The following is a 21,017-nucleotide window of genomic DNA, read 5'->3' on the forward strand; positions in this document are numbered from 1 at the left end:
TTTAAAGGGCTTTCATCAATTGAGCCAAACTATGCCCGCCCTGTACTAGTGTCTATGACTGAGACAGGATCTATGAATGGAGGGGGCGGAGCCATCAATCATCCGCCCCCTCCTCCATTCACAGAAGGCGTAGCACGGCTTTGTTGAGAGGAAAGGGCGGGCATAGTCGCACCGGTAGATTATGGCGGCGGGGGAGGGGGGCATCAGCTAACAGAAGAGACATCAGCACAAGGGACATACCCCACTGACTATATGTTATGTCCCATATGCTGATTTGTTGTTTTTTTCCTGCATTTAGGAAGTGTGAGAGCCACAAGAGGGGAAATATGGAACAGCAACACAAGTCACATGAGGATTACCTGTTCAACCTGGACGTAGGAGCCGTGCTGCTCGCAGCCGATGTCAAAGATGTATTTCCCAGGACCGAGCATCTGAGGAGAGACGCAGCACCGTGATTGGTTGGTGGGGGAGGGGTATATTTTGCCTTCTCTGCCCCCCCAATTGCAGACTGTACTGGTCGAGCGATTCTGTGTGTCGTCATTCATGGGGCGACCCGTTCACTTCATGAGCTGAAGCTCCACCCCCATCCTGGACCCTTAGGAGAATTCTGAAGGGCTGAGCCCGAGGTGTTGTGACTCCTCCCCCCAGCCCTGGACTCCTCCCCCAGCGGGACCATGTTATGTTAGAGCACGGGTGTCCAACTGGCGGCCCTCCAGTTGTTGCCGAACTACAAGTCCCATGAGGCATTGCGAGATTGACAGCCACAAGTATGGCTCCCAAAGACAGAGGCATGATGGGACTTGTAGTTCGGCAACAGCTGGAGGGCCGCCATTTGGACACCCCTGTGTTACGGCATTTAGGATGCGCAGAGGGCGTGGTCTGTGATGTCACCGGACCGGTCCATTAGGCAAATGGAAGGGAGGGAAGACCTAAGCCCGGAGTTGGACTTTAAGTAGTAAACCATTACACCCCCAACTAGAATGACCCCACAGATGTCGCCATCCAATGAGGAGGCGGAGCTACTCACCATTGTGTTGGAGAACTTCCCCTGGTAGCGGTGGTTCAGATGAATGAGCTCTCCGGCTCCGTCCTGCTTACCGTTCACCCAGGTGCCCACATACTTGGATCCCGTGTCAGCGTAGGTGTACACGCCTTGTCCGTGCCTGCGGGGGAGGGGACAGTACACACAGATTAGAGGACAACAGACCTGTGATTGGACAATGAAAGGAGAAGCAGCAGACTGATAAGCCCTCCTTCTCTGTCACTCTGCTCTCTCCTCCTATCAGCATGCCTCAACACATGACTGGATTGGATTGATGAGCTTCTCCCTCTCAGTCTGAGCTCTGGGCTGACACCAGGTCAGGGGTTTACATTTACTGAGTGCAGTGCAGCTCACAGCGTGCCCAGGAGACGAGGACGGTCCCACCCACAGGGGAGGAGTCAGAGCGTTGAAGGACATTACCTCTGATGGGAGAACCAGTCTCCGCTGTACGTGTCTCCATTGGGGTAGGTGTAGACGCCTTGTCCCTGCCGCTGGTCATCCACCCAATCACCTGGAGGGAGAGGACAGTAGGGTGTCATTGGAAGCACTCATTTTGGGGAGATCCAAGGTTGAGGGCGGGGGGTAGACCACGGACCACTGTGTCCATTCTTCAACTGCCCCCTATATGTATGTCACATTCTGGACCAACCCTCTGCGGTCTTATTTATTTATAAAAAGCTAAAAAAAAAGTGCTTTTACAATTTTTTTATATTTTTATAATTTTTTTTTTTTAAATCCTGCAATTGTATCTGAGAATTACAGTGTGAAAGTGAGGCACACTGCCACCTTCAGGCTGCTCTGATATCTGCAGGCCTCTTTGGTCGATGACGCCTCCACCCTGAATAGTGACATAGTGATCACATGATCGGGATCCACTCTGACCGGACATTGTCCTCTATGAGCCATCAGGTCACGCCTTTGACCCTCCCTCATCCTATGCACACACCAGGGGTGGGCGGGGAACAAGCAGGACACAGGTCTTCTGTGATAAATGAGGGCCGGCCAGTAGGCTTTATGCCATGACAGATACATGGGATGTCAGGACACCCGTCTTCCCCCATCTGCTCTCCACACGTCGTGAGGAAATTCCCCCCTTAGCCAACTTTCACAGATACAGGGGTCCCCATTCCAATCTGAACCTCACACCACTTCCTGTCTTACTGGTCATGGCCACCAGGACAGATAGAGGGTGAATCTTCCCAGAGGGCAGGGATGGGAGGAGGGGGTTTGGATTTTTTGGCTTTAGATAAACTATGGGGTCTCTGGGGCTCTCTATGGGGTCTCTATGGGGTCTCTGGGGCTCTCTATGGGGCATCTGGGGCTCTCTATGGGGTCCCAGGGGTTCTCTGTGGGGTCTCTGGGGCTCTCTGTGGGGTTCTCTATGGGGTCTCTGGGGCCCTCTATGGGGTCTATGGGACTCTCTATGGGGTTCTCTATGGGGTCTCTGGGGCTCTCTATGGGGCCTCTGGGGCTCTCTATGGGTTCTCTATGAGATCTCTGGGGCTCTCTATGGGGTTGCTGGGGCTCTGTATGGATTGCTGGGGCTCTTTATGGGTCACTGGGGCTCTCTATGGGGTCTCCGGGGTTCTCTATGAGGTCTCCGGGGCTCTCTATGGGGCCTCTGGGGCTCTCTATGGGGTCTCTGGGGCTCTCTATGGGGTCTCTGGGGCTCTCTATGGGGTCTCTGGGGCCCTCTATGGGGTCTCTGGGACTCTCTATGGGGTTCTCTATGGGGTCTCTGGGGCTCTCTATGAAGTCTCTGGGGCTCTCTACGGGGCCTCTGGGCCTCTCTAAGCGGTCTCTGGGCCTCTCTATGGGGCCTCTGGGGCTCTCTATGGGGCCTCTGGGGCTCTCTATGGGGCCTCTGGGGCTCTCTATGGGGCCTCTGGGCCTCTCTACGGGGCCTCTGGGCCTCTCTACGGGGTCTCTGGGCCTCTCTACGGGGTCTCTGGGACTCTCTATGGGGTTCTCTATGGGGTCTCTGGGGCTCTCTATGAAGTCTCTGGGGCTCTCTATGAAGTCTCTGGGGCTCTCTATGAAGTCTCTGGGGCTCTCTATGAAGTCTCTGGGGCTCTCTACGGGGCCTCTGGGCCTCTCTATGCGGTCTCTGGGCCTCTCTATGCGGTCTCTGGGGCTCTCTATGCGGTCTCTGGGGCTCTCTATGGGGCCTCTGGGGCTCTCTATGGGGCCTCTGGGGCTCTCTATGGGGCCTCTGGGGCTCTCTATAGGGTCTCTGGGCCTCTCTACGCGGTCTCTGGGCCTCTCTATGCGGTCTCTGGGCCTCTCTATGCGGTCTCTGGGCCTCTCTATGCGGTCTCTGGGGCTCTCTATGGGGCCTCTGGGGCTGTCTATGGGGCCTCTGGGGCCCTCTATGGGGTCTCTGGGCCTCTCTATGGGGTCTTTGGGCCTCTCTATGGGGTCTCTGGGGCTGTCTATGGGGCCTCTGGGGCCCTCTATGGGGCCTCTGGGGCTCTCTATGCGGTCTCTGGGGCTCTCTATGGGGTCTCTGGGGCCCTCTATGGGGTCTCTGGGCCTCTCTATGGGGTCTTTGGGCCTCTCTATGGGGTCTCTGGGGCTGTCTATGGGGCCTCTGGGGCTCTCTACGGGGTCTCTGGGGCTGTCTATGGGGCCTCTGGGGCTCTCTACGGGGTCTCTGGGCCTCTCTACGGGGTCTCTGGGCCTCTCTATGGGGCCTCTGGGGCTGTCTATGGGGCCTCTGGGGCCCTCTATGGGGTCTCTGGGCCTCTCTATGGGGTCTTTGGGCCTCTCTATGGGGTCTCTGGGGCTCTGTACATTGATGAAGCTCAGGGAATGTGCATTGTGCTCCATTGGCTCCAGGTATCCAAAAGCCGGTGGAGAGCAACCGATATGAAAGCAAGTGCCTGGTCACGGGACCTGTCCAAGTCACATGACTGTTTCTCCATCACAGGCAGTGAAGCTGCTCTAGGCAGAGACAACTTTGTAGGGAAGCGGAGGCTTCACACATTTTATGAATGGGCTGCACAAAGCCACCAATAGGTAAAGGAGTAAGAATTTTCTGACTTTATGTCAGTCCAGCCATGACTCCCTAAAGCTGAACTCCAGGACAAAAATAAATGATCCTTCAAAGTGGGGATCCCCTCCCGGAATGTAAGGGTCACATTTTTGTTTTGTCTAGGGGAAAAAAAAAAGTAGTTAAACTTTCCTTATCCTTCGCACCCGCAGGCTCCTCCTCTCCATGTGACTGGTCCCTTGAAATCTCTTCTTTTCACCACTCCCCTGGTCACACTCTTACATCACCATGGACAATGCAGGACCAGCAGTAGTGACCTGCCCATAACCCAAAGAGGGTAGAAAGACCTACCTGTAACCCAGAGAGAGGAGAGAGACCTACCTGTAACCCAGCGAGAGGAGAAAGACCTACCTGTAACCCAGCGAGAGGAGAAAGACCTACCTGTAACCCAGCGAGAGGAGAAAGACCTACCTGTAACCCAGTGAGGGTAGAAGGGCCCACTCATAACCCAGCGAGAGGAGAAAGACCTACCTGTAACCCAGAGAGAGGAGAAAGACCTACCTGTAACCCAGCGAGGGTAGAAGGGCCCACTCATAACCCAGAGAGAGGAGAAAGGGACATCCATACGTCAAAAGAGAAGACGGACCCACCTATATTCCGGAAAAGGGTCTATCCATAACCCAAAAGAGAAGAAGGGCCCACTCATATCCCAAAGAAGGGCTCGCTCATAACTGGGAGAGAGGAGAAGGGCTCGCCCATAACCGGGAGAGAGGAGAAGGGCTCGCCCATAACCGGGAGAGAGGAGAAGGGCTCGCCCATAACCGGGAGAGAGGAGAAGGGCTCGCCCATAACCGGGAGAGAGGAGAAGGGCTCGCCCACAACCGGGAGAGAGGAGAAGGGCTCGCCCACAACCGGGAGAGAGGAGAAGGGCTCGCCCATAACCGGGAGAGAGGAGAAGGGCTCGCCCATAACCGGGAGAGAGGAGAAGGGCTCGCCCATAACCGGGAGAGAGGAGAAGGGCTCGCCCATAACCGGGAGAGAGGAGAAGTACCCGCCCATAACTGGGAGAGAGGAGAAGTACCCGCCCATAACTGGGAGAGAGGAGAAGTACCCGCCCATAACTGGGAGAGAGGAGAAGTACCCGCCCATAACTGGGAGAGAGGAGAAGTACCCGCCCATAACTGGGAGAGAGGAGAAGTACCCGCCCATAACTGGGAGAGAGGAGAAGTACCTTCTGTCACAACACACAGTGAAGTACGCAGTCCAACCATTTTGTAGGCACCTCCATCTGGGTACGGAGTATATGTTGTGTCTCATTTCTCACTCTCCCCCCTCCCTCTCTGAGAGACACAGAGCAGCAGGGGGCCCAGAGCTACAAAGCCCCCCCAAGAGAGGCAGAGCCTCTGCCTGAGAACCTGTGTGATTTCACACCTCCTAACAGAGATAAGGGAGCCTTCCCAGAGGTTGGAGCAGATGCTGACCTGATGGAAAAGTACAGCCTGAAATACCTGTTTATTATATTACCTGGCTGGAGGACCAGATTATTATAACAAATGCCTGGAGTTGGTCTTCAGCTCAAAGCTTTCATTGGAGCACAAGACAGTGAAGGGGTGAAGAAGTTCTTCTCTAGTTACCTTCGTACTTGGATCCATCAGGATACATGAAGGTCCCCACACCGTGTTTCCGGTTCTGGTAATACTCTCCGATGTACCGAGAGCCATTCTTGAATCGGTAAGTTCCCTGTCAATGGAAACCATGATGAATGTTCTACATATACACATTTCCTGCCTCATCCAGGGCCCGATACCTCTCCGGGCTCTGTCATCTATGTTGGGCCAGGCATGGCAGCATTGTGTAGAGGGTCCAAGACCTCATTTTCCCTCTACCACCTTCCAGAACAAAGAAATAAAGAAATGTGGGCAAGATGTGATACTGAGCCCCCATGAGTGGCTGGATACCAGTGGTTGAGGGTGATGCCCCAATCTCCCATCCCTTCAATGTGGGGTCCCCAATCTCCTATCTTCAACCACTGGAGGGATCTTCTATTTCCCATCCCCTGATTGTGAGATCTCCAATTTTCCATACCTCCCATGCGCTCACTGTAGGGTGTAAAATTGCACATACCTACCATCCCCCAACCATGGGACTTCCCATCTCTCCCACCTCTGAGCCTATGACTACAGGGTCCCCAATCTCTCCTATCTATGATTCCACAACTGTTGAGTCTCCAAGGGTCACCAATCTGCCTGTAATCCCACCACCAAGAGGGTACCCAATCTCTCCTACCTTTCTCCTAGCTCTAATGCCACCACTGTGGGTTCTCTTACCTCCCCACCTTTAATCTCACCACTGCAAGGTCCCCAATCTCTACTACCTCTGATCCCACCACCATTGGGATCTCCTACCTCCACAATCTCCATTCCCATCTCCAAGGTGCACAATCTCTACTACCTCTGATTCCACCACCATTGGGATCTCCTACCTCCACAACCTCCATTCCCATCTCCAAGGTCCCCAATTTCTACTATCTCTGATCCCACCACCATTGGGATCTCCTACCTCCACAACCTCCATTCCCATCTCCAAGGTCCCCAATTTCTACTACCTCTGATCCCACCACCATTGGGATCTCCTACCTCCACAACCTCCATTCCCATCTCCAAGGTCCCCAATCTCTACTACCTCTGATCCCACCACCATTGGGATCTCCTACCTCCACAACCTCCATTCCCATCTCCAAGGTCCCCAATTTCTACTACCTCTGATCCCACCACCATTGGGATCTCCTACCTCCACAACCTCCATTCCCATCTCCAAGGTCCCCAATCTCTACTACCTCTGATCCCACCACCATTGGGATCTCCTACCTCCACAACCTCCATTCCCATCTCCAAGGTCCCCAATTTCTACTATCTCTGATCCCACCACCATTGGGATCTCCTACCTCCACAACCTCCGTTCCCATCTCCAAGGTCCCCAATTTCTACTACCTCTGATCCCACCACCATTGGGATCTCCTACCTCCACAACCTCTGTTCCCATCTCCAAGGTGCACAATCTCTACTACCTCTGATCCCACCACCATTGGGATCTCCTACCTCCACAACCTCCATTCCCATCTCCAAGGTCCCCAATCTCTACTACCTCTGATCCCACCACCATTGGGATCTCCTACCTCCACAACCTCCATTCCCATCTCCAAGGTCCCCAATTTCTACTATCTCTGATCCCACCACCATTGGGATCTCCTACCTCCACAACCTCTGTTCCCATCTCCAAGGTCCCCAATTTCTACTACCTCTGATCCCACCACCATTGGGATCTCCTACCTCCACAACCTCTGTTCCCATCTCCAAGGTGCACAATCTCTACTACCTCTGATCCCACCACCATTGGGATCTCCTACCTCCACAACCTCCATTCCCATCTCCAAGGTGCACAATCTCTACTACCTCTGATCCCACCACCATTGGGATCTCCTACCTCCACAACCTCCGTTCCCATCTCCAAGGTCCCCAATTTCTACTACCTCTGATCCCACCACCATTGGGATCTCCTACCTCCACAACCTCCATTCCCATCTCCAAGGTCCCCAATCTCTACTACCTCTGATCCCACCACCATTGGGATCTCCTACCTCCATAACCTCCATTCCCATCTCCAAGGTCCCCAATCTCTACTACCTCTGATCCCACCACCATTGGGATCTCCTACCTCCACAACCTCTGTTCCTATCTCCAAGGTGCACAATCTCTACTACCTCTGATCCCACCACCATTGGGATCTCCTACCTCCACAACCTCCATTCCCATCTCCAAGGTGCACAATCTCTACTACCTCTGATCCCACCACCATTGGGATCTCCTACCTCCACAACCTCCATTCCCATCTCCAAGGTGCACAATCTCTACTACCTCTGATCCCACCACCATTGGGATCTCCTACCTCCACAACCTCCATTCCCATCTCCAAGGTGCACAATCTCTAGTACATTTGATTCTGTTAAGGATCCGGGTATGACCAGAAATGAGTGGGAACACAGGCGTAGTCAGGGCTGGAGAGGTGGAATGGTCAGGCAGGCCGTTAGGTACTGTCAGGCACCGCCCGGCGGGATCTCTAGTACCCACAGAACGGGATTCCCCAGGGCGCGGAGTCTAAGCCCCAATCTGCCTTTTCACCAGAGCCCCTGATGGAGGGGATGGACTTGGCGCAGGACTGAGACCAGGTTGCGGCCCCTGAGTGCACCCAACTGTGGTAGAGGGGTCCGCCGAGGGTATGTACCGGGGGAAAGCCTGATGTGAAGAGGCTGGCAGACCTGGTAACAGGGACAGATCTATGCGGGATGGATGGATCGTCTGGGTAGCGTAAGGCGTAGTCAGGCAGGCCAGGTCAGCAACGTGTGGGCAGTGAGGTACCAGAGGAGAAGGCAGAGAATAGTCGGGTCACAAGCCGGGTTCAGTAACTCACGGGCAGCGCGGTACAGAGGATCAGGCAGAAGGATGGTCAGGCAAGCCAGGGGTTCAACAGGAGACGGTCAGCAGAGGTCAGGATCAGCAACAAATCAGATAGTCAGCAGAACAGGAACACAGGATACCAGGTACAGGGGCTCATGGGAAACATACACCAAGGAACTGACTGCAGGTCTGGCCATTCCTTAAATACACCTCCTGCAATCAGCCCCAGGTACTGCAGCCCACACGGCAGGTGAGTCCCACCACCACTGGCAAGTCCATTCCTGACAGATGCCACCATTGTGAGGTCTTCTACCTCCCCTGCCTCCAATTCCACCACTGTGGGGTACCTAATCTCACCTACATCTGATCCCAACACTGTGGGATCTCCTATATTCCCCACCTCTGATCCTATCAGTATGGGGCCACCAATCTCTTCTACCTCACATCCCACCACTGTGGTCTCCCCATTTTCCTCTACCTCCAACTGCTGTGAGATCTCAATCTCTCCTAGCTCTGATCCCACCACTGTGGGGTCTTATCCTCCCTCCTCTCATCACACCACTGAGGGATCTCCAATCTCTTCTGCCTCTGATCCCACCATCATCGGGTCTCCTACCTCTCCAACTTCTGATCTCACCACTGTGGGGTCTCCTTTCTTCCCACCTCCAACTCCACCACTAAGTGGTCCCCAATCTCTTCTGGCTCTGATCCAACCATTGTGGGGTCCCCAATCTCTTCTGCCTCTGATCCCACCACCATCAGGTCTCCTACCTCTCCAACCTCTGATCTCACCACTGTGGGGTCTTATCCTCCCACCTCTCATCCCACCACTGAGGGATCCCCTATCTCTTCTGCCTCTGATCCCACCATCATCGGGTCTCCTACCTCTCCAACTTCTGATCTCACCACTGTGGGGTCTCCTTTCTTCCCACCTCCAACTCCACCACTAAGTGGTCCCCAATCTTTTTTTGCCTCTGATCCAACCATTGTGGGGTCCCCAATTTCCTCTACCTCTTATCCCACTACTGATGGGTCCCCAATCTCTTCTGCCTCTGAACCAACCATCATGGGGTCCCAAATCTCCTCTACCACTGATCCCACCATTGGTGGGTCCCCAATCTTTCCTACTTCTCATCCAACCACCATGGGAGTCCCTAATCTCTCCTACCTCTGATCCCACCACTGTAGAGTCACCAATCTCTCCTGCTTCCCATCCCACCGCCATGGGGTCCCCAATCTCTTCTGCCTCTGATCCTACCATGGTGGGGTCCCCAATCTATCCTATCACCATGGGGTCTCCTACCTCCCCCACCTCCAATCCCACCAATGAGCAGACCTCAATCTCCTCTACCCCCGTGGGGTCCCCAATCTATCCTATCACCATGGGGTCTCCTACCTCCCCCACCTCCAATCCCACCAATGAGCAGACCTCAATCTCCTCTACCCCCGTGGGGTCCCCAATCTATCCTATCACCATGGGGTCTCCTACCTCCCCCACCGCCAATCCCACCAATGAGCAGACCTCAATCTCCTCTACCCCCGTGGGGTCCCCAATCTATCCTATCACCATGGGGTCTCCTACCTCCCCCACCTCCAATCCCACCAATGAGCAGACCTCAATCTCCTCTACCCCCGTGGGGTCCCCAATCTATCCTATCACCATGGGGTCTCCTACCTCCCCCACCGCCAATCCCACCAATGAGCAGTCCTCAATCTCCTCTACCCCCGTGGGGTCCCCAATCTATCCTATCCCCATGGGGTCTCCTACCTCCCCCACCTCCAATCCCACCAATGAGCAGCCCTCAATCTCCTCTACCTCCGTGGGGTCCCCAATCTATCCTATCACCATGGGGTCTCCTACCTCCCCCACCTCCAATCCCACCAATGAGCAGACCTCAATCTCCTCTACCCCCGTGGGGTCCCCAATCTATCCTATCACCATGGGGTCTCCTACCTCCCCCACCTCCAATCCCACCAATGAGCAGCCCTCAATCTCCTCTACCTCCGTGGGGTCCCCAATCTATCCTATCACCATGGGGTCTCCTACCTCCCCCACCGCCAATCCCACCAATGAGCAGTCCTCAATCTCCTCTACCCCGTGGGGTCCCCAATCTCCCCTTCCTTTGTATTGTGTATGTACCATACATTGTATAGAATCGATGTATCTTGTTTAGTTATCGGTCTCCTCCTGAGTATACATCAGAATATATTGGGGAGCAGAGACCGCCCCTCCAGCTGCTCTCAGACTCGGGGGGGCGGAGTGGAAATTATTGTAGTTTCAGAAAAGGGAAGTCTCACTGTTTATGGAAGAGTTTTGGGGACACCCAAGGAACTGAGAAGTGGCTACACAAAAACCGGACTTTATACCCACTGCAGAGGTATGAAGGTGTAGGTGGGGAGGAATGTGGGAGGAGTGAGGGAGGAATGTGGGAGGAGTGTGGGAGGAGTGAGGGAGAAATGTGGGAGGGGTGTAAGAGGGGTGTGGGAGCAATGTAGGAGGAGTGTGGGAGGAATGTGGGAGGAGTGTATGAGGAATGTGGGAGGGGTGTAAGAGGGGTGTGGGAGGAGTGTGGGAGCAATGTAGGAAGAGTGTGGGAGGGGTGTTGTAGGAGTGTGGGAGGGGTGTAAGAGGGGTGTGGGTGGAGTGTGGGAGCAATGTAGGAGGAGTGTGGGAGGAGTGTGGGAGGAGTGTAAGAGGGGTGTGGGTGGAGTGTGGGAGCAATGTAGGAGGAGTGTGAGAGGAATGTGGGAGGGGTGTGGGAGGAATGTAGGAGGAGTGGGAGGGGTGTGGGAGGGGTGTGGGAGGAATGTGGGAGGAATGTGGGAGGGGTGTGGGAGGAATGTGGGAGGGGTGTGGGAGGAATGTAGGAGGGGTGTGGGAGGAATGTGGGAGGGGTGTGGGAGGAATGTAGGAGGGGTGTGGGAGGAATGTGGGAGGAGTGCAATGTCCATAGAGATCACCTCCCAGCAGAGGTTCAGGATCACACATTGTATGGAGGGATTGCTGCATGTGAGTGGACGGACGATGAATGCAGGAAGTGACCTCACCTGGCCGTGTCTCCTCCCATTCTCATACATCCCTTCATAGGTGTCACCGTTCGGCAACCGAGCTTTACCCTGACCATGCCGCTCCTTCACCTCATTCCGCTCCCCTTCATATTCCTGGAAGACAGAGACATAGGGGTGAGACCCCGACACCTGAGAGACATAAGGGGGAGACCCCGACACCTGAGAGACATAAGGGGGAGACCCCGACACCTGAGAGACATAAGGGGGAGACCCCGACACCTGAGAGACATAGGAGTGAGACCCCAACACCTGAGAGAGACATAAGGGGGAGACCCCGACACCTGAGAGACATAGGAGGGAGACCCCGACACCTGAGAGACATAGGAGTGAGACCCCAACACCTGAGAGAGACATAAGGGGGAGACCCCGACACCTGAGAGACATAGGAGGGAGACCCCGACACCTGAGAGACATAGGAGTGAGACCCCAACACCTGAGAGACATAAGGGGGAGACCCCGACACCTGAGAGAGACATAGGGGGGAGACCCCGACACCTGAGAGAGACATAGGGGGGAGACCCCGACACCTGAGAGAGACATAGGGGGGAGACCCCAACACCTGAGAGACATAGGAGTGAGACCCCGACACCTGAGAGAGACATAGGGGGGAGACCCCGACACCTGAGAGACATAGGGGGGAGACCCCGACACCTGAGAGAGACATAGGGGGGAGACCCCGACACCTGAGAGAGACATAGGGGGGAGACCCCGACACCTGAGAGAGAGACATAGGGGGGAGACCCCGACACCTGAGAGAGACATAGGGGGGAGACCCCGACACCTGAGAGACATAAGGGGGAGACCCCGACACCTGAGAGAGACATAGGGGGGAGACCCCGACACCTGAGAGAGACATAGGGGTGAGACCCCGACACCTGAGAGAGACATAGGGGGAGACCCCGACACCTGAGAGAGACATAGGGGGAGACCCCGACACCTGAGAGACATAAGGGGGAGACCCCGACACCTGAGAGACATAAGGGGGAGACCCCGACACCTGAGAGACATAAGGGGGAGACCCCGACACCTGAGAGAGACATAGGGGGGAGACCCCGACACCTGAGAGACATAAGGGGGAGACCCCGACACCTGAGAGAGACATAGGGGGGAGACCCCAACACCTGAGAGACATAAGGGGGAGACCCCGACACCTGAGAGAGACATAGGGGGGAGACCCCGACACCTGAGAGACATAAGGGGGAGACCCCGACACCTGAGAGAGACATAGGGGTGAGACCCCGACACCTGAGAGAGACATAGGGGGGAGACCCCGACACCTGAGAGAGACATAGGGGGGAGACCCCGACACCTGAGAGACATAGGAGGGAGACCCCGACACCTGAGAAAGACATAGGGGTGAGACCCCGACACCTGAGAGACATAGGGGGGAGACCCCGACACCTGAGAGACATAGGGGGGAGACCCCGACACCTGAGAGAGACATAGGGGGGAGACCCCGACACCTGAGAGAGACATAGGGGGGAGACCCCGACACCTGAGAGAGAGACATAGGGGGGAGACCCCGACACCTGAGAGAGACATAGGGGGGAGACCCCGACACCTGAGAGACATAAGGGGGAGACCCCGACACCTGAGAGAGACATAGGGGGGAGACCCCGACACCTGAGAGACATAAGGGGGAGACCCCGACACCTGAGAGAGACATAGGGGGGAGACCCCGACACCTGAGAGAGACATAGGGGGGAGACCCCGACACCTGAGAGAGACATAGGGGGGAGACCCCGACACCTGAGAGAGACATAGGAGTGAGACCCCGACACCTGAGAGACAAAGGGGTGAGACCCCGACACCTGAGAGACAAAGGGGGGAGACCCCGACACCTGAGAGACAAAGGGGGGAGACCCCGACACCTGAGAGAGACATAGGGGGGAGACCCCGACACCTGAGAGAGACATAGGGGTGAGACCCCGACACCTGAGAGAGACATAGGGGGGAGACCCCGACACCTGAGAGACACATAGGGGGGAGACCCCGACACCTGAGAGACATAAGGGGGAGACCCCGACACCTGAGAGAGACATAAGGGGGAGACCCCGACACCTGAGAGAGACATAGGGGGGAGACCCCGACACCTGAGAGAGACATAGGGGGGAGACCCCGACACCTGAGAGAGACATAGGGGGGAGACCCCGACACCTGAGAGAGACATAGGGGGGAGACCCCGACACCTGAGAGAGACATAGGAGTGAGACCCCGACACCTGAGAGAGACATAGGGGGGAGACCCCGACACCTGAGAGACATAGGGGTGAGACCCCGACACCTGAGAGAGACATAGGGGGGAGACCCCGACACCTGAGAGAGACATAGGGGGGAGACCCCGACACCTGAGAGAGACATAGGAGTGAGACCCCAACACCTGAGAGACAAAGGGGTGAGACCCCGACACCTGAGAGACAAAGGGGGGAGACCCCGACACCTGAGAGACAAAGGGGGGAGACCCCGACACCTGAGAGACAAAGGGGGGAGACCCCGACACCTGAGAGAGACATAGGGGGGAGACCCCGACACCTGAGAGAGACATAGGGGTGAGACCCCGACACATGAGAGAGACATAGGGGGGAGACCCCGACACCTGAGAGAGACATAGGGGGGAGACCCCGACACCTGAGAGAGACAAAGGGGTGAGACCCCGACACCTGAGAGACATAGGGGGGAGACCCCGACACCTGAGAGACAAAGGGGTGAGACCCCGACACCTGAGAGAGACATAGGGGTGAGACCCCGACACATGAGAGAGACATAGGGGGGAGACCCCGACACCTGAGAGAGACATAGGGGGGAGACCCCGACACCTGAGAGAAATAGGGGGGAGACCCCGACACCTGAGAGAGACATAGGGGGGAGACCCCGACACCTGAGAGAGACATAGGGGTGAGACCCCGACACCTGAGAGAGACATAGGGGGGAGACCCCGACACCTGAGAGACATAGGGGGGAGACCCCGACACCTGAGAGAGACATAGGGGGGAGACCCCGACACCTGAGAGACATAGGGGTGAGACCCCGACACCTGAGAGAGACATAGGGGGGAGACCCCGACACCTGAGAGAGACATAGGGGGGAGACCCCGACACCTGAGAGAGACATAGGAGTGAGACCCCGACACCTGAGAGAGACATAGGGGGGAGACCCCGACACCTGAGAGACATAGGAGGGAGACCCCGACACCTGAGAGACATAGGGGGGAGACCCCGACACCTAAGAGAGACATAGGGGGGAGACCCCGACACCTGAGAGACAAAGGGGGGAGACCCCGACACCTGAGAGACAAAGGGGGGAGACCCCGACACCTGAGAGAGACATAGGGGGGAGACCCCGACACCTGAGAGAGACATAGGGGGGAGACCCCGACACCTGAGAGAGACATAGGGGGGAGACCCCGACACCTGAGAGAGACATAGGGGGGAGACCCCGACACCTGAGAGAGACATAGGGGGGAGACCCCGACACCTGAGAGAGACATAGGGGGGAGACCCCGACACCTGAGAGACATAGGGGGGAGACCCCGACACATGAGAGAGACATAGGGGGGAGACCCCGACACATGAGAGAGACATAGGGGGGAGACCCCAACACCTGAGAGACATAGGGGTGAGACCCCGACACCTGAGAGACATAGGGGTGAGACCCCGACACCTGAGAGAAATAGGGGGGAGACCCCGACACCTGAGAGAGACATAGGGGGGAGACCCCGACACCTGAGAGACATAGGGGGGAGACCCCGACACCTGAGAGAGACATAGGGGGGAGACCCCGACACCTGAGAGAGACATAGGGGGGAGACCCCGACACCTGAGAGAGACATAGGGGGGAGACCCCAACACCTGAGAGATTTCCCTTCACTTCCTGTCCCACAGCGAGAACAGGAAGTGAAGTGATCCCTGGGTGTCCCCGTGGGGGAGATTTCTGGTCATTTCCTGTCCCACGGCGAGAACAGGAAGTGAAATAAATCCCTGAGTGTCCCCACGGTAGAGATTTCCAGTCACCTCCTGTCCCACTGCGGGAACAGGAAGTGAAGGGATCCCTGGGTGTCCCCGTGGGGGAGATTTCCCGCCACTTCCTGTCCCACAGAGAGAAAAGGAAGTGAAGGTCTCCCTGGGTGTCCCCGTGGGGGAGATTTCCCGTCACTTCCTGTCCCACAGAGAGATCAGGAAGTGAAGGGATCCCTGGGTGTCCCCAGGGGGGAGATTTCCCGCCACTTCCTGTCCCACAGAGAGAACAGGAAGTGAAGTGATCCCTGGGTGTCCCCGTGGTGGAGATTTCCCATCACATCCTGTCCTATAGAGAGAACAAGAAGTGAAGGGATCCCTGAGTGTCCCCACGGTAGAGATTTCCTGTCACTTCCTGTCCCACTGCGAGTACAGGAAGTGAAGGGATTCCTGGGTGTCCCAGTGCGGAGATTTCTTATCACTTCCTGTCCCTTGGTGAGAACAGGAAGTGAAGGGATCCCTAAGTGTCCCCCGGGTAGAGATTTCCTGTCACTTCCTGTCCCACTGCAAGAACAGGAAGTGAAGGGATCCCTGAGTGTCCCCGTGGGGGGAGATTTCCCGTCACTTCCTGTCCCATGATGAGAACAGGAAGTGAAGGGTTCCCTGAGTGTCCCTCACGATGGAGATTTCCCGTCACTTCTTGTCCTATGGTAAGAACAGGAAGTCAAAAGATATCTGGGTGTCCCCGTGCTGGAGATTTCCCGTCACTTCCTGTCCCATAATGAGAACAGGAAGTGAAGGGATCCCTGGGTGTCCCCGTGGGGGACATTTCCTGTCACTTCCTGTCTCATGGTGAGAACAGAAGTGAAGGGATCCCTAGGTGTCCCCACGGTAGAGACTTTCTGTCACTTCCTGTCCCACTGCGAGTACAGGAAGTGAAGGGATCCCTGGGTGTCCCCGTGGTGGATATTTCCAGTTACTTCCTGTCCCATGGTGAGAACAGGAAGTGAAGGGATCCCTGAGTGTCCATGTGGGGGAGATTTCCCGTCACTTCCTGTCCCACGGTGAGAACAGGAAGTTAAGGAATCCCTGGGTTTCCTCCTGGGGGAGATTTACCGTCACTTTCTGTCCCACAGAGAGCAAAAGAAGTGAATGGATCCCAGGGTGTCCCCGTGGGGGAGATTTCCCGTCACTTCCTGTCCCATGATGAGAACAGGAAGTGAAGGGATCCCTGAGTGTCCCCACGGTGGAGATTTCGTGTCACTTCCTGTCCCACTGCGAGAACAGGAAGTGAAGGGTTCCCTGGGTGTCCCCGTGGGGGAGATTTCCCGTTACTTCCTGTCCCATGATGAGAACAGGTAGTGAATGGATCCCTGGGTGTCACAGTGGGAGAGATTTCCTGTCACTTCCTGTCCCACGGTGAGAACAGGAAATGAAGGGATCCCTGAGTGTCCCCGTGGGAAAGATTTCCTGTCACTTCCTGTCCCATGGTAAGAACAGGAAGTGAAGGGATCCCTGAGTGTCCCCGTGGGGGAGATTTCCTGTCACTTCCTGTCCCATGGTAAGAACAGGAAGTGAAGGGATCCCTGGGTGTCCATGTGGGAGAGATTTCCTGTCACTTCCTGTCCCACGGTGAGAACAGGAAATGAAGGGATCCCTGAGTGTCCCCGTGGGAAAGATTTCCTGTCACTTCCTGTCCCATGGTAAGAACAGGAAGTAAAGGGATCCCTGAGTGTCCAGGTGGGGGAGATTTCCTGTCACTTACTGTCCCACGGTGAGAACAGGAAGTGAAGGGTTCCCTGGGTGTCCCCGTGGGGGAGATTTCCCGTTACTTCCTGTCCCATGATGAGAACAGGAAGTGAATGGATCCCTGGGTGTCCCCGTGGGGAAGATTTCCCATTACTTCCTGTTCCATGATGAGAACAGGAAGTGAATGGATCCCTGGGTGTCCCCGTGGTAGAGATTTCCTGTCACTTCCTGTCCCACGGTGAGAACAGGTAGTGAATGGATCCCTGGGTGTCCATGTGGGGGAGACTTCCTGTTACTTCCTGTCCCATGATGAGAACAGGAAGTGAAGGGATCCCTGGGTGTCCCCGTGGGGGAGATTTCCTGTTACTTCCTGTCCCATGATGAGAACAGGAAGTGAAGGGATCCCTGAGTGTCCCTGTGGGAAAGATTTCCTGTCACTTCCTGTCCCATGGTAAGAACAGGAAGTGAAGGGATCCCTGAGTGTCCAGGTGGAGATTTCCTGTCACTTCCTGTCCCACGGTGAGAACAGGAAATGAAGGGATCCCTGGGTTTCCCCGTGGGGAAGATTTCCCATTACTTCCTGTTCCAAGATGAGAACAGGAAGTGAATGGATCCCTGGGTGTCCCCGTGGTAGAGATTTCCTGTCACTTCCTGTCCCACGGTGAGAACAGGAAGTGAATGGATCCCTGGGTGTCCCCGTGGTAGAGATTTCCTGTCACTTCCTGTCCCACGGTGAGAACAGGAAGTGAATGGATCCCTGGGTGTCCCCGTGGTAGAGATTTCCTGTCACTTCCTCTCCCACGGTGAGAACAGGTAGTGAATGGATCCCTGGGTGTCCATGTGGGGGAGACTTCCTGTTACTTCCTGTCCCATGATGAGAACAGGAAGTGAAGGGATCCCTGAGTGTCCCCACGGTGGAGATTTCGTGTCACTTCCTGTCCCACTGCAAGAACAGAAGTGAAGGGTTCCCTGGGTGTCCCCGTGGGGGAGATTTCCCGTTACTTCCTGTCCCATGATGAGAACAGGTAGTGAATGGATCCCTGGGTGTCACAGTGGGAGAGATTTCCTGTCACTTCCTGTCCCACGGTGAGAACAGAAAATGAAGGGATCCCTGAGGGAAAGATTTCCTGTCACTTCCTGTCCCATGGTAAGAACAGGAAGTGAATGGATCCCTGGGTGTCCCTGTGGGGGAGATTTCCGTGTCACTTCCTGTCCCATGGAGAGAACAGGAAGTGAAGGGATCCCTGACTGTCCCCGTGGGGGAGATTTCCTGTCACTTCCTGTCCCACGGTGAGAACAGGAAGTGAAGGGATCCCTGGGTGTCCCCGTGGTAGAGATTTCCTGTCACTTCCTGTCCCACAGTGAGAACAGGAAGTGAAGGGATCCCTGGGTGTCCCCACGGTGGAGATTTCCCCTCTGGGTGATGATGGGATCTTCCTATGGGGGACACACAGAGCCCCCATTAGGGTGTGATGATGACGTGCACACGGTATATACACAGCTCACCCCCAGATCGGCCTCCTGCTCCTCCTCGAACTCCTCTGATCCCAGGTCGGACATCCTCTCACCTCTCTCTTTACGGACTGTCTGTACGGAACGCTGCTCTGTGTACTACTGTCTCCATGGACACCGGACCCGCCCACAGCACGCGTCGCCATGGAGAAGCCGACTTCCGGTATATGAAGCCAACGATGACACGTGATGTACCGTATTGGTCAGCGCATGTCTTTCGGGAGGTGTTTTTATAAACTCCGGGCGCTGATTGGTTGGGGTGTTTTGCAAGTCTAGGTAAGCACGCGGCGGCCATTGATACTGTGGGCATCTGAAGCCCACGCGTTGTTTCCTGGGATATCGGTGCAGCCGGCTACCCAGCATGCACCTTCCTATTTTACGCCTGCGCAGTCAGGACGAGCTGTGTTTGATTGCAGGTTGCCATAGCAGCTTCCGCCCCGCTTTTACGGCAGCCTGTCAATCAACAACTAGGCGATGCCCGGAGACTCCTGGGATGGGTGGTGCTAATAACCCAGGAGTCAATGGGAATCGCCTAATGACGTCATCGCGTAGGTGGCCGGGACAGGAAACCGAACAAAATTCGTTTAGCAAGAGGGGGGGCCTTAAAAATATGGTGGAACTCCGCTTTGACCTCCGTGACCTCATGAACGAGGCATTGTTTTTCTCTATTCGGCACTGCGCCGCTTTAACAGGTAATTGCGCACTCATGCGACGCTGCAACCAAACGACATTCGATTCATTTTTTTCTCACACAAATAGATCGTTCTTTTGGTGGTATTTGAGGGGTTTTTGTTTCTTTTTTACTATCAAAATGAAAAAAAGACCGAAAATTTTGAAAAACCAAAAGCGATATTTTTGACTTTTTCGTTATAAAACGCACCCAATAAAATCGAATATTTTTTTCATAAATTTTGGCCAAAATGAATTCTGCTTCATGTCTTCGGTAAAAAAAGCAAAGTCCCAGTAAGTGTCTATTGGTGGGTTTGTGTGGTTGAGTAGTCCCCAAAAGCAACCCTAGCCTTGTCCCGGGGCGTTGATGGACACGGCCCAAGTAAAGGTGCCCCATGTGCAGGACGGTGACCCCATTCAAGGCGCCCAGAGGAACCCAACCCCAGGGGTAGACCTCCTGGGATCAGCTCACATCATGGCGCCTGGCTACATCACGTTGAGAGGCCCCTAACTCCGGCCTTTATCTCATCACGTGGGATGGTGAGTACCAATAGCATGGGGAGAAGCCTGACCGGTGGAAGAACCTGGCAGGGAGAAGAGTTAGGTGGGACATCTATGTGGGGATCGTGTCGGGCCTCTGGCATTGGTAAGTGGGGTTGGTCCTGGAAGTATGAAGGCACCATAAGAAGGTCAATCAGCCACAGCTCAAGGAACCCCTAGCAACCTCTGGAGGAACATTAGGGTTCCACAGCAGCCTAGTTGACAATGGCTGATGTAGAAGGTTGTTGGTCATCTGACCGGCATGCTGAGTGGCTTCCTTTAAACATCCACCCATACAGGAGGACAAGGCTGGTCAACACTCTTTTCTATGGTCAGCCATCACATGGGTTGGTGAGTACCAATACTATGGGGAGAAGCCTGACCGGTGGAAGAACCTGGCAGGGAGAAGAGTTAGGTGGGACATCTATGCGGGGATCATGTCGGGCCTCTGGCATTGGTAAGTGGGGTTGGTCCTGGAAGTATGAAGGCACCATAAGAAGGTCAATCAGCCACAGCTCAAGAAACCCCTAGCAACCTCTGGAGGAACATTAGGGTTCCACAGCAGCCTAGTTGACAATGGCTGATGTAGAAGGTTGTTGGTCATCTGACCGGCATGCTGAGTGGCTTCCTTTAAACATCCACCCATACAGGAGGACAAGGCTGGTCAACACTCTTTTCTATGGTCAGCCATCACATGGGTTGGTGAGTACCAATACTATGGGGAGAAGCCTGACCGGTGGAAGAACCTGGCAGGGAGAAGAGTTAGGTGGGACATCTATGTGGGGATCATGTCGGGCCTCTGGCATTGGTAAGTGGGGTTGGTCCTGGAAGTATGAAGGCACCATAACAAGGTCAATCAGCCACAGCTCAAGAAACCCCTAGCAACCTCGAGGAACATTAGGGTTCCACAGCACCCTAGTTGACAATGGCTGATGTAGAAGATTGTTGGTCATCTGACCGGCATGCTGAGTTCCCCCTTTAAACATCCACCTATACCAGAGCACAGGATGCCAGGCCTGGTCACCGCTCTTTTCCATG

At 55.3% G+C, this 21,017-nt stretch overlaps 1 protein-coding gene across 3 annotated transcripts in view; it reads right to left on the reverse strand.

Moving 5' to 3' along the window:
• The window catches only part of LOC149433047 (radial spoke head 1 homolog), a 35,041-nt gene extending 16,149 nt beyond the window's left edge, over positions 1-18,892 (reverse strand). For all 3 annotated transcript variants that reach the window (XM_089664711.1, XM_089664710.1, XM_089664709.1), the window contains exons 1-6: positions 18,765-18,892; positions 11,537-11,650; positions 5,669-5,774; positions 1,463-1,553; positions 1,028-1,163; positions 360-431 (exon numbers count right to left, since the gene is read on the reverse strand). In XM_089664711.1, the coding sequence (XP_089520837.1) occupies positions 360-431; positions 1,028-1,163; positions 1,463-1,553; positions 5,669-5,774; positions 11,537-11,650; positions 18,765-18,818 (573 nt within the window). In that variant the 5' untranslated portion in view covers positions 18,819-18,892. The remainder of the gene's footprint in view (positions 1-359; positions 432-1,027; positions 1,164-1,462; positions 1,554-5,668; positions 5,775-11,536; positions 11,651-18,764) is intronic.
• Positions 18,893-21,017: the final 2,125 nt, after the last annotated feature.

The sequence above is a fragment of the Staurois parvus genome, unplaced genomic scaffold (assembly GCF_062004578.1).
Source record: "Staurois parvus isolate SC_StPar_1 unplaced genomic scaffold, SC_StPar_1.0 ptg002006l, whole genome shotgun sequence".
NCBI classification, from domain to species: Eukaryota; Metazoa; Chordata; class Amphibia; order Anura; family Ranidae; genus Staurois; species Staurois parvus.